The following is a 21,859-nucleotide window of genomic DNA, read 5'->3' as shown; positions in this document are numbered from 1 at the left end:
CCGCGTCGCCGCCCATCCCCGTGTAACGCGGCGGAAGGGCGGGAGGGGGTGAGGGGCCGGCGGCCCCCGGGGCGCCGCGCAACTTCGCGCCTAACTTCTCGGGGTGCATTAAAGATAAATGCCGGAGGGCGGGCGGTGGGGAGGGCGGGGAGCGGCGGCCCGAGCGCAGCCCTGACCTCTGCTTCCTTACAGATGCTGTCATGAGAACGCACCACTTTCGCTCTGAGGTAATTTATTTAGCACGCAATTTCAAGGTCAGAAGTTGTTCTCTTTACCTGAGTACTTGTCCTTATTGTTGTCCTTTTTCTGTAATGAAATCGCATAGCAAGCTTTTCATTTTGCACGAGAGCCACGCCGTCCTGTTTTTGTATTTTATTTCCTTCTTGTGTGTGTGTGCTTAAAACGACACGTTCCTCGCAAAGCAGGAGCTCTGCACCCTCTGTTCGCTGCTAGCGCTTTCCCTTTCCAGAGGAGCCGCGCTCTGTACGCCCAGAGCTGCTCCGTCCGCGGGCGGCCCCAGCCCGGCCCTACCCGCACCGCTACGGCTGCGGTGCAGAGCTCCTGTGCTGCCGCCTGCCCTCGCTCACCTGCTGCGGGCAGGGAAGTGCTGCCTAGCCCCAGCGCTGCTGAACGGTGCCAGGACTCGGGCAGACGGGAAATGCCAACGCCAGCGCTTCCCCAGCGCTCCAGAAGCTGGAGCGGATCTGCTGGGAGAATATGGGGAATGATGCTCATCCAGGCATCACTTGGTCTCTGCGCTGCTCTGGTGTTTCTCCTGCCTGGTTCCCTGCTGCTCATTTAAGCCATGCCATTGCCCGCTATTGCAGAAACCGTTAGAGAGTTTTGCACTAAAATGATCTTTTGCTTCAAATTATTTACGTTATGTGTAGCTGGTTATGACTAAGAAAATGACCAGATTATGACCAGTATTTTAAAAGTGTACATGTGATACGGTTGTTGCAATGTGCTTTCTGATGGAAATTAGTTTTGAACTCCTATGTCAAAAATGGTATTTCACATTATTGCAAAGAGATGACACATGGAGTATAGTTAGCAGAGAGACCTCCTCTCTTTAACCCTGAGAAGTCTGTTTTGTTCTTGTGACTGGATGCTGAGTACTGCACTAAGCAAGCTGACAGAGGTCCATCTCCAGGAGCCAGGGCATTTGTCAAGGCTTCGTTCCTCCAACAGGAAACAGTTGGTTGCTATGCAATGTTACTTTGCCATTAAGCCCAGACAGAAATTGAGGTTGTGCTACTCTGTGTTGAAGTACCTGTGGTTCTGAGTGTTGACTCTTAGAAGGGAAGTTTACAAAGTGACTCATTCATTTTCAGTAAACCACCATGCAATTATTTGTATATTACCTGGTTAAAAGCAGGCACATTTCATAGAAGTTTCCACTTATGGAACCACACTATGATAAAGCATAAAGGACTATTAGATTCTTTCATAGTTTTCTATATTACATTTTGACACAGTAAGGCACCTGCTAATGGTCCTAGCCACCCATCTTAGCAATGGTGGAGCTGTTTTTCCCCTCATTTCTGGTCATGGACTTTTGATTCTTAAGAGAAAACGATGACTCATGTGACATCATTACATTTTTGTTTTTTAGTTTAAGTAAAACCTTCTATTAATGAATCTGATTTAATTGATTAGTAATAAATTACGAATATGCTCCCATGGAAATGTTGGCAACATTATTTGAAACAGAATTTGATGTTTTCAATATCTATATCAACACAAAGCATTATGCACTTCTAGCTCCAACAGGGTACTGACAAAAGCATGATGCATGGAAATGGAAGCTTTGTATAGTTGTGTTTTATTCTCCTCCAAAAATGAACATAGCATCAACTCTGCATTTCACATCACTAGATCCAGCTGCTGGCTTTCTCTATGCTGAGCTGTCTGTTAGGCACATTATAAATGCTGTTCCTTACTGATGATAAAAGATAACGAAGAAGAGTTTGATACCAAATAGCATTCATCTCCTGAGAGCTGGGTTCGATATGACTCGCATCCCACATGAATGTGCAGGTGGTCTAGTGGCACTGCACAGAGAATTATAATTGCTCGATCTACACAGAGCGGTTGGCAATTCCTGCATGATTGGCTGCCAGCCAGCAAAGCCTTATATTTGGAAAAAATAGATGTGTAGCAAATTTATATAGAAGTTCCTTGCCAGAGCCGTAGCTCTTGTGGTGCCTGCACTGTCTTTGTCCCCAGCACAAGCTGTTGTATCACTTCAGTGCTGAACCCCGCATTAAAAATAAAAAAGACGCACAATGGGAGGGTAAATATTAAATTTGAAAATATACTGATCATCCTTATCAGATACCTTGTTATGAGTTTGATATGCTAGTGGAGGGTTTCATCCACAAATGCTTTGTCTATTTTTGTGGGTCTTGATTTTCAATGTCTCTGCAAAACCTCTCATTATTATACTGCAAAAGTCTATGCAGATATTCCTTACTGCAGAATGAACTTGAAACACTTGACCCCCTGCCTCAAAAAGAGGTAAATTTGCATGAATCGTTATGAATATAAAGTAGGTTAAAGCCTGCCTTTGTTAGACGTGCTTCATGGCAGAAAAATTAACCAGCAAGAAGATGAGAGAGTTTACAAGATAGCACAGTGGTGTCCCACTAACATTCATTTTCTATTATCTTAAGTTGTCAGACCTGTTTTTGATATATTTGTTGTTACACTTTAAGTTCATTGCAACTACTCTCAGGATGCCCTCGATTACACAGGCATTAGAGATATTCCCTGAACTAACAAAGGAATCGCACCCAGAATAGTTAATGTTTCTAATCTGAGGTAGACCTAGATATGCCATGGCTGTAAAAGAGAAAACAAGTGAATTTCCAGCAGAAATATTCATTGCCTACGTGACAAATCAGACTTTGATGAGGAGCTATTTTAACTGTTCCCTCCCCTCTTTGAGAATCAGTTGTAGCATTGCATGTTTGTGCTGCCCCAAAAACTACATCAAAATAACAGTGTAACTCAGTGATAGTGCTGCCAAAATAGGGATTGTGATCCAGTATTTTGATGTTTTGGTTTTGTTTTTTTTTTACTTATTCATTGTATATTGAAAGATTTACATCATACCAGTAATTCCGTTACTTCACGCTTCCTTCGCTCTCTGTAGGAATTTGTTTTCTCATCGAGTATATTAATTTTCTCTGAGTACTTGAGGGCTTGACAGGTTCAAGTGTTCATCAGCATTCACTTTACAAAGAGGTTTGAATGTTTTCCATACTTCACAATTTGAGAACACTCTTTAACATGTTTGTGTTGCCACTTGTGATTTCAGTTTCTTCCCTAATTATTTCTCCATGTTGTCTAAGCTTCTGGAATCACAGGATTACATGAGATTTTTACCTTTCAATTAAAGGAGAAGCTACTAGCTCTTTTTCTTGCAGAGCAATCTTGAATGTATGCAGGCTGGAGTCTTCTCACAAGCTTTGGAGGACCGGCCTGCTGCAAATGACTTGCTTATAGAATGAATCCAAGTGATACAATTCTTAAAATCTCGTGATATGAAGGCAGGAGTTCATGAGTAGGCAGGTTCTCATGCTGAATTTTTAAGTAGTATTGTTTTTTTCATGAGATTGGAAAGGGATACTTGCACTAATTGCTAATATGATGGTTCTTATTGGGAAAAAAAAAATCTGTTGGATTTATAAATCTTTTGCCTAAAATTCTCTCTCAGCTTTACAGTTTTCCCTTATCTCATCTTTTAAATTAGAAATACAATTATCTCAGGATTGGAAGGTCTCATTGTCTGTGGGTAGTCAGGAGCAATATTGTATCTTTTTGCATTTATTTTATTTTGACTCATATATTTTAGGCAAGCTTTATGTGAATGGTTCCACTGTGACCTGCAGGCATAATCCTGCTAGGAAGCAAATCCATCAAAGTTTTACAGTCCACTATAAATTCTGACTTCTCTTAAAGCAGGTGCATGCTGCTGGGATTGATGGCATGAGGAAGGCAAACAGGAATTGACCCTGCGTGGAAAGACTCTGTGGAGGCATAGCAGTGTATATAGACCATAGCTGTAGCAAATGACAAATAACATTTTGTCTTTTGAGTTCTGCAGAATTCTCATTTTGTTTGTAGAATAGACTATATACATACAGGTCAGCCAAATCTAGTGGCAATTTTTAAGAACAAATGAATTTCCTAAATCCTCCATTATCATACAACAGATACACTACAGTAGAAAAATCTGCAGTAAATGCATGTGTTGACATTGCCAGTAATGAATGCCCAGAAGAAGTTGTCATGAATTTATTTGTCAGCATAGCTTAGTCGTAACCGTCTCCCTTCCGAGGCTAATTGTGACACAATTGCCTAAAAATACAATTCTTGATATCTTATAAAGCAGTAATGAATAGTCTTTGAAGACTGGCACTATAACTCATCCCAAGTGTTGTGGAGTTATTTATAAACTGCTCTAGATATACATTGCTCCAATGAAAAGAGAAATCAGCAGACCCTCCGAGCTGAATTTACTCTTCCATTTGATTGGAGGAAGTGCATTCAAGGAGCAACAGAAATGTACAGGACTAGCCAGAAAAATACATTCATGCACCTATTCATAGGCTGTCTCTTCATCTTTACAGAGCTTCATCAGCCTGGAAATGTTTTACCTTGGTGTTTGACATGTTTTTCCCCCAGGATATCTAAGCTGTTTTTCCATTAGTGGTTGTAAGAGTTAAGGAACAGGTTCAAGGGAAAATAAATCATAGACAAAAGCAAAAATAGTTTTCTTAGATGTATGAAAGCCCTTATGTGTAGGCATGAGTAGAAATCTGTAAATATAGGTTATACTGTATAAAGACAAGTGCTTCTATCCATTTCTCATAATGTCTAGTGACATGGCCCAAACAGAATATGTCACACTGTGCCGTAACACAGTACAAAATCACAGAATTGCAGGAGTTGGAAGGGACCTCTGTGGATCATCTAGTTCAACCCCCCTGCTAAAGCAAGTTCTACAGTAGGTTGCAGTTGAGGTACTACTGAGATTCTGCATATAATACTTTGTCTGTCCATGACTGTTAGCTTCATTCCCTGCAGCACTGTACTTAGCCCAGCAGGCATCAGCCTATGCTGAGAAACAGCCTGCTTGGCAGTCGTATCACAAAATAGATGGCAATTCCCCAGCTGCTGCAGCAAGATCACTTGGGTTCCTGAGCTAACTCCAGATGAGGTAACCTAGGTGCCTTTGCTTTGTGCTACAGTGCAGTGTAGAAATGCCCTATATATTTCTATAGCTGTCTGGTTTCCTGCAGCTCTATTCTGGCTTCTGACAGAAGGCAGAGCATTGAAATGCTGAGGGGATTCCTTCTCAGCTCTATCAATCATTTGATAAAGTGCTGACATTGTGTCACAGTCCATATCAATAGGTAAGACATGCTCTCAATACACTGCGTTTTGGGACCTGCATTATAAATGAACACATCCTCACAGCTCTCTGACAGGTTAGGGATAATCACTGCATAATGATCTGGCACACAATAACAATTCTTATTTTTTAATTTCTCATTATTACAATCATGCCAACAGCCTTTAGCTGTCGTGAAAGTATTCATATACTTACAGTACAAATTCTCAGTGTTTCTTTTTATATCTGGAAATGCATATCTTAGTTGTGATTGCAGCTTCAGCCATGTTGCATGCCAGTTTACAGTTTACAATCCTGGTGCATATGAGCTGCTGCTTGCAAGCAAACAATGAAGCCGTGGTGATTTCAAGGGGATATAGAGAGAGCACAGCTTGTCTGTGTGTGTCTGTACCCATGCACTGAATGAGAGCATCTAGCTGTCTTTTACTGGCTGAAATTAACCTCAGATTTAAACTGTGAATTAAAATAGCTGAGGTCATACCTGTGGTAATCACATGTGTTACCACATCAGCTGCAGAAGTGACTCTTACACACATGGAAAGAATTGTGCAGGGGTCCACAGACCATGTACAGCTCAGAAAAGCTTAACCAGCTACACTGATTTCTCAGTTACTGTGGTTAGATTACAAAAATGAGAGATCAAGCTATCCACTTTCAGAAATAACTCAGTACAAAACGCTATTTAATGAAAGAAAGCTGTGCATGAGCATGGTAGTACTTCTCTCAGAGCTCTTTTGGCTCCTGGGCTATCGTACATGTTTTCCTAGGGCATGGAAATGCAACTCTCAGGCTTTTTGAAGAGTGGCTCCTTTGGTATGCTGTGGAAGAACCATGCTGAGCACAGGGTAAGGTCACCTCACTGTTGCTGTACAGAAGTAGGTTCATTTGGCCTTGGCTTGTTTGGCTCAGCCACATCAAAAGTGAACAGATCCATGGCTTCTCAACCTGCCTCCATAATCTGTAGTCTAGAGGGCATACCAGGCCTCGGACTTGGCAACAGAATGCTTGGCTCTTCCACATCTCCTAGACAAGGACTTAGCACTGTGTTGCAGAGATGCTTGATTAGGTGTTTACGCTCACTGCTGATATGACTGATCTTGACCTAGCGCTACCATGACAGGTTATATTTGATCTGATTCCTTGTGCATCTAGTTCACCTGTGAGCTGTGTTCTTGGGTACTTGTTATCTGGGTGCTTCTTCTATCCAAAGCGTTTGAGCCCCAGCTGTGTTCCTTGTGCCCTGTAGCCTTGCCTCAAGGAGACTTAGTGGTTGGTTCTTCCTGACTCATCAGCAGCAATGAAACATGAGTTATGGCTGAAGTGCAAAAGTACGACATCAGCTGTGGCAGCTAGCTACATTTGACACTTGGGCAGACATGTTTCTCACAGCTTGTGCCAATGTCCTTATCACTGCTGTCCACTCAGCTGTTAGAACAACAGCTCTCAGCTTCAGGGTGTCAAGGTAAACAGAGCAAACTTGAATTGGAACACAGTTCTTACAAAACTTTATTTATGAATATCTAGACTACACTGAAACGCGCAATCATGTTAGACTGAGGTATTACATTTATTCTTCTCTTTTGTTCTAGAGAGTAAAATGATACAACTAGGTCAAGACATCATTCCTCTCTGATCTGTTGCTGCCACCTTCGTGTGTGTAAAGTGTAGGCAGAGTTGGAAAGTGACTTTGCAAAAACAGCATCCTTGTATACAGCAAGATAAGCTCCTCATAAGCATTTACAGTTTTATAGTCCATAGAACTGTTCAGCTGACCTAGAATAGTTGTCTCCTTTAGGATGAGCTGAGCTCTTCAAGCCTCACTGACTGCACTGACTGCAATTTTCATTGACTATAAAAGGAGTTTTAGACTAGCTCCAGACAGAGATACTCATTCAGATATGTAAATCTCAGTATATGAATCCAGATATCTTAATAGATATCTGAATTCCACCCCAGGTATCTTGCATATATATGTATGTATATATATGCCTGTAAATCTCTTTTATGTATCTACTTTGGTTAAGAGGACGTCTTTACATTGAGGTGGCATAAATTCTCTTTCCACTTTGCACTTCAAACAAATGCACTGGACAGATGAGAATTTCTTGGGCATCAGTTGGGCAGCAGTTGTGTGGTTTAGCAGTGTGTGTATCTTATTTTCTTTCCTGCTGTATTTTTAATATTTAAAAGGCTGTTTTGGTAGTTATCTCCTTGTGGCAGACTAAGGTTATACACCATATACTGATTGTGCTGAGGAGAAATGCTTGGGAACGACCTAGTGTGTTCTAAATGTGATTGTACTTTGCAGATCAATCAGTACTCCAATTTATTTTTGTTCTTAAATAACTTCTATTCCTCCTATAGAATTGTAGTGCCCTGAGTAATAGTGAAGGAACCGAGACAAGCTATTGCAAGGGCTAAGAAAGGCAAAATAGCAGTGGATAACTGCAAACTTTTGTTAGAGAATCACAGAACAGACTAGCTTCTGTGGTTTATAAATTTGGACAGGAAAGAGTACTTAAAAGGTACCTTCAGTTGTAACTGGGAGCACCAGTTATTTGCTTACATATCATCAATTTTTCCTATCAAATCTTACTTGCTTTGTTAGGAATTCTGTCTTTGAGATAAAAAAAGAAAAAAGCATAACAACCAAGCACATGTAAATCAGCAGTGTAATACAGCATGGATTATTAAAAGTTATACTTCAAATTCATTCATCCATCTAAAATCTAAAATGAGGGCTTCTATTTGTTGCTCATTTTTTGTACTTTTGTGCTCATTTAGAAGCTGGAAGGCAGGTTGCTGATACTGTATTTCATGAACTGAGTTGGAAAAATAATCTCAGGTTATATAAAAGACAATTGCTTGTGATTGTCTTGAAAGTTTGGACTTATCTTGGAAAAATTAGTATTATTTGGCACATGTCAAATCACAGTCTTCAATATCTAAGAAATAATTCCTGCAGTGTTTGGATTTTGGGCTTTAGAGGATAAGAATAAAATCTCAGAAGAAAATAGAATGTGTGCAAAGAAGCACCAGTGGAAGCTTGTTAGTGAGAGTGAAAATTGAATATGGAATGTTACATTTGATGCTTAACTGTTGATTCAGATCTTTATAGGAGTAACCCCAAGATAAGATTAAATAAATAAAAAGATCAATAGAGCCACAAAAAAAAAAAGGTGTGTGGGGGGGGAAGATTACAGTGTATATTTTGGAAGCTGTTAGAACCGAGAAGGAGCAAATACTAAGACCTAGCTTTAATAAACAGCCTTTGTTGTATAAGTAGTTTGGAGGACTTAATGTGAATCCTGGATTTGGAGTTGAACTTACAGGACTGGCAGTTAAATAAATATTGTATTTCTTATTCCTTTGTTAGTTTGTACACTAAGCACATTTAGCATGGAAGTCACTGTGAGAGAAGGGAAGTAACGCAATCTTAGTCACTTTCAAAATTAAAGCTGGTCTTACAGTATAGGTGCATGCATATATATTTAAATATGTGCAGCAGAAATACTCGTTAAGTTCTCTCTTTCAGTTTGAAGGGGAATTTGATACAATAAATGGATTTAATATTTAATTAAACCTGCCCTTTTTGTTCCAGTAAGCACTTCAGCTTGAGGGTTAATTCTAGTTCAGCCTGCCTGCAAAACAGCTCAGAACTTCAGAGTCTTGAGAGTGGTTCTGGTACTGTGCATACTAATGTCTCCAGGCTGTAAGATGCTGTAGGTGGCATATACATGAAAGTTCCCAAGCTTTCAGCAGGCAGTTACTGACCATTCAAAGACCATTCTTGATGTCATTAATTGACAGGGATAAATAGATGACAGTTCTCATCCACACACAACGATTGTTAAAAACCTTAAAAGGAAGCACACAGGATTGGAGATCTTTCCTTTGGCTTTGATGTTCATTAATGTACTTGCAAAAGTGCATTCTTTGGAATATCCTGAGTTGGAACGCACCCACAAAGATCACTGAGTCCAGCTCCAGGCACACAGAACCACTGAAAATTCAAACCCAATGTCTGAGAGCATTATCCAGATCCTTCAACTTTGGCACCTCAGGGCCGTTCCCACTGCCCTGTGCAGCCCATTCCATGCCCACCACCTCTGGTGCAGCCCTGTCCCTCACCCCCAGCTGCCCTCCCCTGACGCAGCTCCATGCCGTTCCCTCAGGCCCTGTCGCTGTCACACACAGCAGAGCTCAGCGCTGCCCTGCGCTGTGAGGAGCTGCAGCCGCCATCAGGCCTCCCCTCAGCTCCTTGCTCTGGGCTGAGCACACCGAGGGACCTCAGCGCTCCTCTTATGTCTGTCCTCCAGACCCTTCATCATTTTTATAGTCCTCCTTGACATTCTTTACATAGTTTTATTCCTTCTTACACTGTGCTAACTCAAACCTGCACACAGTGCTGGAGGTGAGGCCGCACAGAGCAGAGCAGGACAACCCCTCCCCTCTCCCAGAGGCAGTTCTGGGCCTGAGGCACCGCAGGGTGTGTTGGCCCTCTGGGCTACTAGGGCTCATGCTGCCTCGTGTCCAACTTGCTGTCAACCAGAACCCCAGATCCCTTTCCATAGGGTCTCTAGTCTCTTATACCCTAGACTGTAAGCAAAGACAGGTTTCCCTGTTGTAGGTGCAGAATTTGGCACTAGCTTTTGTTAAACTTCATGCAGTTTGGTGATTGTCCTGCCTTCTAATTTGTCATAGTTTCTCAGGAAGTTCTCTCTATCCTTGAAATAATCAACAGCTCCTCCTAATTTAGTGTTGTCCTCAGACTTAGTATACCTTCAAATTCTGTGTCCGAGTCATTGGCAAAAATAAAAGAGTACTGGACCTAAAATGAAGCCCAGGGGAATCCCACCAGAGAGTAACTGCCAGCCTCATGTAATCCCATTTACTGTAAGCCTTTGAGCTTGACTCTCAACTCATTGTTCACCTATCATACTATGCACTTGCCTAGCTGTATGTGTCCAAAAGGGTACTGTGAGAAACAGTATTGAATGGTTTGCTGAAATCCAAAAAGATTACATCAACTTGCTTCCCTTAGTCCACTATGTGAGTAGCCTTGTCATTTAAGCTAAGGAACTCGCCCAAATATATGTGAAGGCATTTGCAAATATATTTGAGTTCAATTGCCATTCCTGCTGGTATGCTGCAATGTTGCTTACTGCTGACTAGCAGTTTTTCTGCAGTTTACTGAAGCTCTGCCAGAAGATAAAGTGAGCTGCAGTTCATAGTCCACTGAAGTTAATGCATCTGGATATCAGATAAGGCAGTGTTACATCTCGTAATGTCTGATGATTCTGAAAACACATGCTGGCTGGAAAGATTAAGCTACAAAATTAGAATTCTAGCTCCCAAAATATGCAACATAAAATTCATATTGGAAAAGATGAAGAATTAATATGATAGTAGGCAATGTACGATGAAGGCAGTAGGGATTGTAAAAGGTTAGAATAGAGGGAAAAAAAAGAACCAGGTGAATTAATAAACAGCATAACTAGAAAATGGAGCAAAGATTTGTGTCACAAAAGCAATAATGCACTCATGGGATAGCACTGCTGTGTTCATATGGCTCTATTAAAACATCAGATGAACAATTAAAAATAAAAGTAGAAAAATGAAGTGAAAGAAAAAAAGTTTCATATGTTATCCAAAATGTCCTCATTAAAAGCAAAAATTAGAGACGTTATTTAAGAAGGTTCAAAATCCTGTTTTTAATATTAATGAATGAAGTAGGAAGGGAAATAGGCGATGACATAAAGCCTGCAGAGTGTTATCAAATACCAGACCACATAAAATTCTGAAAAATGGGATAAATGAATACATAATGATATTCAAGAGCTGGTCATATTACAGAGAAAAATCATATGTGGACTTTGTTAATTTTTAAGGTCATGGTCTCCAGAAAGGATCTTTTGAATTACAGTTCATCGATGACCTCTATCAGATGTATAACTTGATCAAAAAAGAAGATGGGATGGGAAATATTTAAATGGAATTGAAAATTACACAAAACTATTATATATATATCAGTAATAGAAATTAATAAGAACACTGTGCTAAATTATGTGGATCCAGAAAGAGTTATGTTAATGAATAAGGACACGTAAAACTCTCACACAAAACTGATGGAAAAAGACTGCAGTTATCTTGTAGGAAGAGGAAAATAAAAGGAAGCCTGTTGATACAACGTAGATGGGAGGATCCAAGGCAGACCAAATTCCTCATGTTCATCATGGGTCAGATTCATACTGTTTAATCTTGGACACTTGGAGCACAGCTATCTGTGAGTGAAGCAGTCATCCTGGGCTTCATTTATGGCCAGTGGAGAGAAGCAGTCACTCCAGGTTCGTCTGACCCACTGACTTCACCTGTTCCAAAGGGAGACTCTGGAGATCATAGAATCAATCACAGCATCACCAGTGTTGGAACAGACCTACAAGATCATTCAGTCCAACTGTCCACCTATCACCAATAGTTCTCACTAAACCACGTCCCTCTACACAAAATCTAAACGCTTGTTTAACACCTCCAGGTTGGTGACTCCACCACCTCCCTGGGCAGCTCATTCCAGCACCTGACCCCTCTTTCAGAAAAGCAGTATTTCCTAACATCCAACCTGAATCTCCCCTGGCACAACTTGAAGCCATTCCATCCACTCCTATCACCAGTTACATGAGAGAAGAAGCTGGCTCCCAGCTCACTACAGACTCCCTTCAGGTAGCTATAGAGATATAGATCTGCTGAGCTTTGGTCATAGGCATCCCACACGGTGTTTCTGTACACACAAATCAGGCTCTGAATTAGAGGTGTGATCCTAAAATTTGGCTGGAGAGGAAGATTCTTTTTTAATGGAGCATCTCACCATGGAATTTGTTTTATACAACATTCAGCTGTGCTCACTGGCACACGGTGCCAATTTGGATCATTCCTCATTAGTTTAGATGAAATGATGGGCACAACAGGTCTATTTAGTGTTACCACACTTCATTCCAGAAAAAAAGCCCACAACCTTTAGAGAAGGCATAAAAGGATTAATTCACAAAGCTCAGCTAAAATCTAGATCTTCCCAGCCTTCCTCCAAAGGCAGAAATCTTTCCTTTAGGGAGCTAACTAGAAGGACAAGCGTGAATGATTTTGGAGAGAAGATAAACTCTGGTCTTTTTTTGTTTCTTGAGTTTCTCTATGATACATAAAAGCTGGTTCTGGTTTTTCTTTAAGGAAGAATACCTTATGATGTAAACCTGTGCTCTTTGTACAATAGTGCTAGAAGAAAAGAGATTTTCTAAAAACATGTATCTGAAGTATTACTTGTTTGGTTTGCCTTGTGTCATAATTTATTATGGAGATAAAAAAATGAATGAAGCAGTAGGGTCCAGGAAGGAACAGCTATCTCCCAACACAAAGAAGAGGTTTGTCATTGTCCAGTGACTCAGCATTCACATGACTCTGGAAAGTACAAATTGCTTAACAGTGTTAGAGCAACCTCATGTTGCCTTGCATCATCTTAAAATCTCTAATGCTTCCTCAGTGGCTTGGTCTCAGACTGTGTACTGTGTCCATGAATACTTTGTAATACTCGTCTGCTCTCCATCTCTGGCTTGCCATCTAAAATAGTGCTTTCTTTACCAAATAAACAAATATTTTGGTCATTTTCAATTTTTTTTTTTTTTTTTAAATTTGATTGCCATGTTAGTACTGCAAGTTTTCAACTTTGGGCTCAACTGAAGAATAATAACACAAGTGGCACATGGTGCCTCTATTAATTTCACTGTTGAAGGAATCTCTGGCAGATCTAGTTTTTGCACTGAGTGAGGAACAGCAGCTCCCATACACTGCATCACTCTTAAGTATTTTCTGCATTTCTTTGCACCTCTGCAAAGTCTTGTTGCAGGAATGAGTAAGCATTTCAGGTTTTAGTCTAAGGACTCTGCACTTGTAATATTATCTTTTGGTAAGGAATCAATTTTCCACCTGAAATCATGATCCTCTGCCTTCATCGCATTATAATCCTCTCCAGAGTAACCACTCACGCCAATGCAGACAGATTATGACTTCAAGTGAAGAATAAGCTTCAGCAGCAGTAGCAGATGAGCTCTTAAAGAGATAAAGATTTCATTTTCTTGCTAGCAAAAGAGAAAAAAAAATATGCCAAATACAAAGGAGATGTGCTGTGCATAAACAGACCTTTCTGGAAATCACGAGTGACTTTTTAGTATTGAAGCATAATACTCAATTAGTGTATCTTGAAGTATTTTGAGGGGAAGTCATTCAGTGGGAGACCCACATACTTAAAACCGTATTTGGCATGCATCTGTAAGCACTTTTAGAGCTGCTTAGCTTCTACCAAAATCTTCTGTTACATAAACATACTTTCCCAAAGAGTTTTATCTTGCTAGCAGGATGGGAGTGTGGTAAGGGAGCAACTCAAGTGTGGTGTATATAGCCTGACCCTCCCCTGACACAGCCCCAGTGGCCATTATCTGTGAATGAATCATAATCTGTTTTACATTTAGAAAATCAAAACAGTTTTGCAGAGTATTTTGGTCTCTTAAAGAGTATTTTTTTTTATTGTGGAATAATCCCCAGTGCACACTACTATTTTTTGCAAATAAATAAATAAATAAATAAATAAATAAATAAACTGTACAAGTAAGCTCTGTGATGGTGGGCTCCTTGTGTTGTATTTTTGTCCTGTTATCCTGACTGGCCTTAGTATCATGATGGATGATACACTGCAAATATGTTAACTGCAGTGTGCAGAGAAAATGGGGCAAAAGCTTCTCCCATTGCAATAGCATGATGGAACGTCTCATAGATTTATGTATTGGAATGTTTAGAGGCCTTCCTAAATCGATGTAGGTCTATTGGCTGCAGTAGCTTCCCTGCTGCGTGTCTTGGTTGATGTGCAGAAATACGCTTGTATATTAAAGATACAGGGAATCAAAGTCAGCTCCTGCATGTAGCCTGAACAACTCTTTTGCTTCAGTAGTGTAGGACAGATCATAAATAAGGATTCAGGAAATTTGGGCTGCATCTTTGTCATATATACTTCACAGTCCTGATGCAGCACATGTACAAACTCAACCTCCTCCATGGTCTAAGTAGGGCTGGGGTCCATTCCTGTCCAGCAATTGAAGGTTGCTACAAGAAGTTAGGTTTACCCAAGTGCTGATTTTGGCAATTCAGCCTTTTCACATCATGTTGCACGCAAGATATGTCTGTTGTAATTACCAGCATGTGTATGTAAATATTTTGTGTGTTATGTTTGTGTGTTTTGGCATCAGGAGCATTTCCTTAAAGAGCTAAAATAACTGTCCATGCATAGTGCCCAGAATAGACTGCAGGTCTCTTCCCTTGCAGTGGCATGCACATTAGAGGAATCAATCCAATTTGCACAAAAAGCCACCCAGTTGACTTTTGATTACCTCTGTCCACAAACATAACATTTTAGCATAACTTTTCTGTACTGGATTTGTAATTTAAAAGCAAAAAGTAGAGGGCAAGAAAGAACAGCAAGTTTGTAAGGAGATTTATTGTTCCCACTAGTTTTCAACTGACAGGAGCTCAGGACACTGAGGCTCACAGCATGGATTGCTGCAGTTTTAACTAAAATCCTAATTTGTAGAAGCTCTACTCTCTATACGAACAGGTTATTTCTGAGTGCTGGATTTGTTGAATAAGGGCATTGATAGAAACATTTCACTGAAAGGAAAAATAAGGTAGAAAATCAGAAATTTGTTGTATCTATTCCTTGTTTTGAAAGGGAATGAAGTCCATAAACTCCAGACTGTCACTAAGGACATAGATCTGGCCCATTTGTTCTTGGTCCCTTGGTGGGACCAAGGAAATGAAACTGATTTTCTGCCTGGTCAGGTGGCAGGCTCCTGCACATTCATGATGATTGGTGTTGAGGGAACCCAGGAAAATATTAGAGTGCTCTGTATAAACTTCTGTGAGTAGCAATATAGGGCTAGTATTATATCTGTTACCATCAAATAAATGAAATTGTTGTAAGGCTGTAAGACAGTCTGATTGATGTTCAGAAATTTTCACAGCAAACCTCTGTGAAGCATTTGTGAATCTTTTCCTAAACTTACTATTTTGGCCAAATATGCATGTATTTCCCAGATAATAAGCAAAAGACAGCTATCTTTCATAACTCTTCTGTTCCAAATGGTAAGGTCCTAGATCTAGCAGCATCAGAACTCTTAACAAGAACAGTTACACAAGGTCATTGTGTTGCTAGCTACCAATTTTTTCTTCACTTCCATTCAGGAAAAAAAAAAAAGTGTATTTTCTGCTCACACTCCCTAAAGCAATTTCTCACAAGGCCATGAGAAAACTTGGAACATTTAATTATAAATTTTAAATTATAGTTATTTACTTAGAATTAATGTGGGCTCATAAAGAAAAGCAACAGGAGTTATCACTGCTAGCTGAATCAATAACATACGTAATATGAAATATATGAAACAAATGTGACATTCACAGCACATGGCAACATCCTTTTATTGTTATATGCAGTGTATATGGATGTTATATTAATTTAAAATGAGCATGCTTGTACCTCAGTGTTGTCCTTGTTAAGATCTCGTGTGATTTCTCTGTTGTTATGTGGCTCTACTGTAGGAGATGTTAAACACGATGGTTGTTTTTTCTGTGGCAGGGCTTTAGATCAAGTCCTCGTCATGCCAGAAGACGTGTAGCACCTCGCCTTGAGGAAACACAGCCTTTAGTAGAAGCTCACCATCTAAGCGAGCAGGAAACCTCTGTAAGAAGAAGGAAAATCAAGAAAAGCAGCCGAGTGCAACCAGAATTTTATCATTCTGTTCAAGTTACACCAACTCGAAAACCAGTAAGTGTTCTACCCATAGAGATAAGTGGCACTGAAAGTACACTAAGGGGCATGTAATATGATTCTGAATTTTGGGCCACCTGTATTCTGTCCCTCAATTTTAAAGATCTTTTCAGTTCTCACATTCAGTGACTCCACATGCAACAGTGTAAGAGTTCACCTAATGCTGATTCATAATTTCAAAAAATACAATTCTGAAGAGGGTTTTTTTGAATTTTGATTTAATATTCAGCAAATAGTTAATCATCACATATTTTATTTGATAGTTTTATACTGATATTATTTAACAGATTTTTATAGCATATAATTGAAACTGAGATCAGATATTATTGAAATTCCTCACTAAATTTATCAGAGAATCTATGTACTGAACCAAATTTATATTAAACCTCATTACTGCATACAATTTTTGAGGTCTCTTCTGCTTTATACAGTATTTATAATACTTCTGCTCAATTTTGCATAGAATCTTATTGCTCTTTGCTCTTCAGCTTGATCTATACGTAGTTCTTTTAACTTTGATATCCTACTTTTAGGGAGGAAATATGACAATTCCAAATGTGAATGTGTGTAAAAATAATTATATGTCCTGCAGACATCATGCATTTCTCTTTTTAATAAGAATTCACCTTTTTGATGCGTTTGTTGACTAACCTATCTGCACCTGTGTTAAGAGGCTTGAACTACTTCCAGTAAGACAGCATTATTAAAAAGGTAACCATTCAGCATACCCAATTAAAGATTGTCTCAAGGTTCCTCCATCCAAACTGAACATTCTAGGATTCCTGTTAATGCATTACCAAGAATTACCAGGAAGCTCTGTAGTTAATTTGAAAAAGAGCATTCTTTGGTGGAAGTGTACAGCCTGAGAGCAAGAAACTTCTGCACAGAAAGGAAGGCCGAATTTGCCAGCACCAGCCACAAGTTTTACCTATTACCCAGCATACTTAGTTTCTCTGCTTTCAGTTCACTGCTTCCCAGTTTCCTCTGTTCTCTCCTGTTTCTACTTCTCTGTTGTTTTACTCTGCTGCTGTTCCTATTGCTTAGTTTGATCTGATTGATGTATCTTATCTTTTTAAAACTTTTTCCTCCCTACCCTGTTCCTTTCGCTCCCATCTTACCTTGCTCTTCAGGCTACTTCATCTGACTCCATTATTCTTGTAAGGTCGCTATCTTTAAACCTGGTCTTGTCTGTTTTTTACTTGCTTCTTATCCTTTGCCCACTTTATTCTCCCTCTTTCTCCTCTTTGACCTCCTGTATTATTTTCCATTCCAGAATCTATTTTTTTTTAATTCCCTTTCTTATTTGTTTGTTCTTAATATTCACAGAATCATAAAGGTTGGAAAAAACCACTAAGATCATCTTGTCTGCCCATCAACCTATCACTATGCCCACTAAACCACATCCCTCAGTGCTACATCTACACTTTCCTTGAACACCTTCAGGGATGGAGTATGGTTCAGTCACAGCCTGAACCACTGATTGAGCACCTGGGGAAAAGACCCCACAGCCCTGGAAGGGCAGGTGAAGGTAATTCACCTGTGCAATCGAAGGGGTGGAGCCAGGCTCAGACCCCATTTAAGGGCTGAATACCACTGAGGTCGCTACTCTTCCTGGTGATCTCTCTTTTGTGGAGTCTTTTTATGAGCCTAGATCTTTGGAGATGGGTGAGCATCCTCCTTTTCTTGTTAACACTTTCTCATTGTGCTGGTACTGCTGCTGTTACAGATGGTGACTCTACCACCTCTTTGGGCAGAATGTTCCAGTATTTCACTACTCTTTCCAAGAACGTTTTTCCTAATGTCCAACCTGAACCTCCCCTGGTGCAATTTGAGGCTATTATCTCTAGTCCTATTGCTACTCACCTAGGAAAGAAGGCCGACCCCCTATCTTTCCATAGCCTCCAATTCAAGCAAAAATAGAGCATGATAGTTTCCCCTCAGCCTCCTCTTCCCCAGACTAAGCCTCAGTTCCCTTAGCTGTTCCCCGTAAGACTTGTACTCCATATCCTTCACAGCTTCATTGCCCTTCTTTGGCAGGGCCTTAATATCTTCCTTGTAGTAAGGGGTCCAAAACCAAACACATTACTCAATATGTAGTCTCATTTTCTTCTCTGGTAGACCTATGATGAAAGTAGGTTCATCTGTAGTTGCTGAGGATATTACCAACTGTTATCATCATGGAGATTAAGAAAGGTGGTACTGAATTAAAGAACTAAAACTGTGGAAATTCTGTGAGCAACAAAATAGGCTTTGAAGAATGCTTTAGTGAAGCTAATAGAGTTCTATTTTTCCCTTAAGTTAGGAGCATGTCAGAGACTTTAGGATCAGCGAAAATAAATAATGCAAGAACAAGAAACCGGCACAGTTACTGTGCAACTTCAGTTTCACTGCATTTCACAGATCTGCTCGTGTTTGACAAGTCTTACCATTGAAACAGTAATAAATCCTAGGCTTAGTGTGAACTTCTCTCAAAGCTGTCACCATTGTGTCGGTATCTTGAAATTACTTTTGCTGTGTATCTCCTATGCAATTTTGTATAGTTCTTTTGATAGTCTTTTGTTCTAAAGCCTTGATGAACTCACATTATTAAAAAAAAAGTATCATTATTGTTATTACACTACAATCCAGAAAACATGAGTCACCAATTTCATTCCTTATGGACATTCTAAGTTATTCTCAATGTATTATTGATGTCATGGTGACAGCATGCGTAAGGTTCATGCCATGACAAATCATTGCAGTGTTGCAAAGTTCCTCAGAACCACAAAGTCATCCATCCTTCACTTTGGTGCAGCTTTGCTCTGCTCAGTCTTGACATCTCAAATATGATACTTTTGGCCCTTGGCTTCATACAGTTTTACATGACTTAGTGCCAGAAATGCTTGTTAGTCTGCATAATTCTCCATCATTTTTCATTATTTTTTCCTGTTATTCTTAGTTCTGCTCACTTGAGGCACTAAAAATAAATCATCTATTGCCTTGATGTTTTCACCGTGGAAGTATTCATAGGCAGTTCTGGCCATATCCTGCTTAGTCATTGCTTGAAAAAATGATGTCTGCTAACTAGAAGATATAATTTCTGCTCATAAAAGATTTCTCTATATGATTATTTTCATTGCTTTTTGATTAATTCTGTGTTTTGTTGTTGTTCCTGTATTCTGATAAGAGGTATTTCCAAAGCAATTATGAAACAGCCTTGTGGAAAACTTCCTTGCTCCAGAAAATTTTTGTTTAACCAGCCCTAACGTATGTTAGCCTGTGTTGCCACTCAATTAAGATACAATAACACTTATAATAACATAATAAACACTTTTCACGTATTTCTTTAAAATTTTTATTTGAATTTTAAATGCTAAGCTTCCTGCTGCTTTGGCTCATCTTGTATTTAGTTGACATTATTGCATGTAAATATGTTTTTTTCATTTTCCTGGACATACCCAAAATTATCTCCATTTGCTTGGCTTATTTCTCACTCACTTCATAGTAAACTGAGATCTTTCGAGTATCATGTCAAAACTAAATTAGGTGTATGTTTGGGAATAACATTCCTGAATAGTTTTCTCTTTGAAAATCTCCATGAGCAGATGTTTGCAGAAATAGAACATCAGTTTCTTCTGATTTTAATACTTTCGTACACTTCGTCTTAATGCTGATCTTTACAAGAAATAGTTAATATCCTTTAACACTTGATTTTATTCATCCTCTTGCAGTGAAACATCAGCATAATATTGTGCAGTTTACCTCTTTTATGACAATGTTCAATATTGTGCCCTGTAGGTCTTCTCATTGGTAGTTGTGTTATTTGAGCTGTTCTGTACAGTCACAGTTCAAGGCCCTCTTCACACCAAGAGCATGGATACCTATTACCAAAGTGTGCTTTGAATTTTTGAACACAATGGAGAACCTCTGAGAAGCAGGACTGTGTTCTTTAAATTAGCATGACTTCACACAAGTCAAAGGAGCCCTATGTATCTCCTTTCAAGAATCAGATGGCTCATTCTGAATAGTAGTTCAATTTTCTGCAAAAGGGAATTTTTTGCAAAAAGGAGCCTTTTATGAGTTTGCTGCTGTCAAGAGAGATTTCTCCAGGGCGAGTTTTAAACTGTGCAAATGGAAGACTTTTATTGCAAGTGTTTTGCAAATATTATCTGTGTTTTTCATTGTGGTCTAATCTAAAGCAAGATTATATACCACTCTGTAAATTATTAAGTTTGTTTGTCTGTGATGGCCTGGAACCAGGTGATAACCTTGAGTTAGTGTAGATGTGCCTAGCTTCTGTGCTGTGGACTCAGTTAGGCATACAATTCTGACAGTTCTATCCTGTGCGTTTAAATGCATAGCTGAAAGGAGATGCTCTCAAAGCAGCACCTTTTGATATCTTCATTGTTAAACCATTTGAAGTGCTTCTGAATCACCTGACTCATTCGAGCACCCAGGTTATTTAAGATGATGCCTATCAAAATTTACACTTGCATTTGTCGTGGCAGCATCTCTTCAAGTGGCAGGTGAGACTACAGAGGCTGTAAGTAAGCCCTGTTCCTTCACTTTCAGGTGCATGTGTTAAAAGTCTACTGATGTAAGCAGCCTCATTTGGCTCCACTGAGACTCCCGAGACTGAGGTGAAGCTTACACTGTAAAGAGTCCGATGACGCAGACTGGAAAGCAAAGTTAATCAGTTTATAATGCATTTAAGACCATGAGCCACACCATCCAGTATTATTCAGCTATCCTGGTTTTTGCTTTTATGTATTTAAACCTTTATTTATGAGGGGGGAAAAAAAAGAAACTATTACAATTCCAGAAGAAAAATATATTATTTTAAAAATGTTTGATACCAGATCAGTAACAGAGGTCTAGGTATTAGTTGACACTTGTGTTACTTCACATGAAGTATTTCCTGTGAAAAAATTATTTTGAAGGCCTTTTTAAGTGTTTTTTTTTAAAGTCTCATTACATAATTTCCATTTTTTTTCTTAATCTGATGCTATTTACTGTTTTTCCAATATCAAGATGTACTTTACTTGATATTTTGAGTGACCCCATTGAGATGACATACAAAAATTACTCATCACATTGCACAAGATCTGGTTAATTCCAACTATTAGCTATTTAATCTACAGGTTACATTCATAGCTTTCTTTTGGAGACATCTCCATGGGTTGGGTTGCGTCTCTTGCGAATCACATTTAGAAGCAGATATGGCAAAGCACAACCAACTCTTCTTTCGTCTTCAGCATTTTTTTAACATTCTATTAATGCTCTCAGAACGTGTGACAAATCTTTGAGCACATGAAGCACACATTCACTCTCAGGATGAATACAGCCACAGTGAAGAAATGCAGGGAACGCATGAATGCAAAGAACATGTGAATGAACATAAAAAAAGGGAAACTGTGTGTACAGTTTTTGCTTCAGTATCTAAAGAATATTGATATTGATTTTAAGAAGAACTGGAGAGGGTTTATTAAGTGATTAACTTATAAAAATTTTAACAAGTTTGAAGCATCTTAGCATCTTGAAAAATATCTCTAGGTGCCTGTTGTAAGTGTGTAAGTTGCATTTGTTGCCTTCAAAAT

The 21,859-nt window shown here is 39.3% G+C and overlaps 1 protein-coding gene across 1 annotated transcript in view; it reads left to right on the top strand.

The window, feature by feature from the left end:
- DST (dystonin) overlaps window positions 1-21,859 on the top strand; it is a 293,027-nt gene that overhangs the window by 250 nt on the left and 270,918 nt on the right. Inside the window, 2 exon segments of the mRNA XM_042829656.1 lie at window positions 193-254; window positions 16,092-16,280. Of these exon segments, the coding sequence (XP_042685590.1) occupies window positions 193-254; window positions 16,092-16,280 (251 nt within the window).

This window comes from Centrocercus urophasianus, unplaced genomic scaffold (assembly GCF_019232065.1).
Source record: "Centrocercus urophasianus isolate 14NV4802_14NV808 unplaced genomic scaffold, USGS_Curo_1.0 seq_10, whole genome shotgun sequence".
Taxonomy (NCBI): domain Eukaryota; kingdom Metazoa; phylum Chordata; class Aves; order Galliformes; family Phasianidae; genus Centrocercus; species Centrocercus urophasianus.
This window is presented reverse-complemented; position numbering and strand designations above follow the sequence as displayed.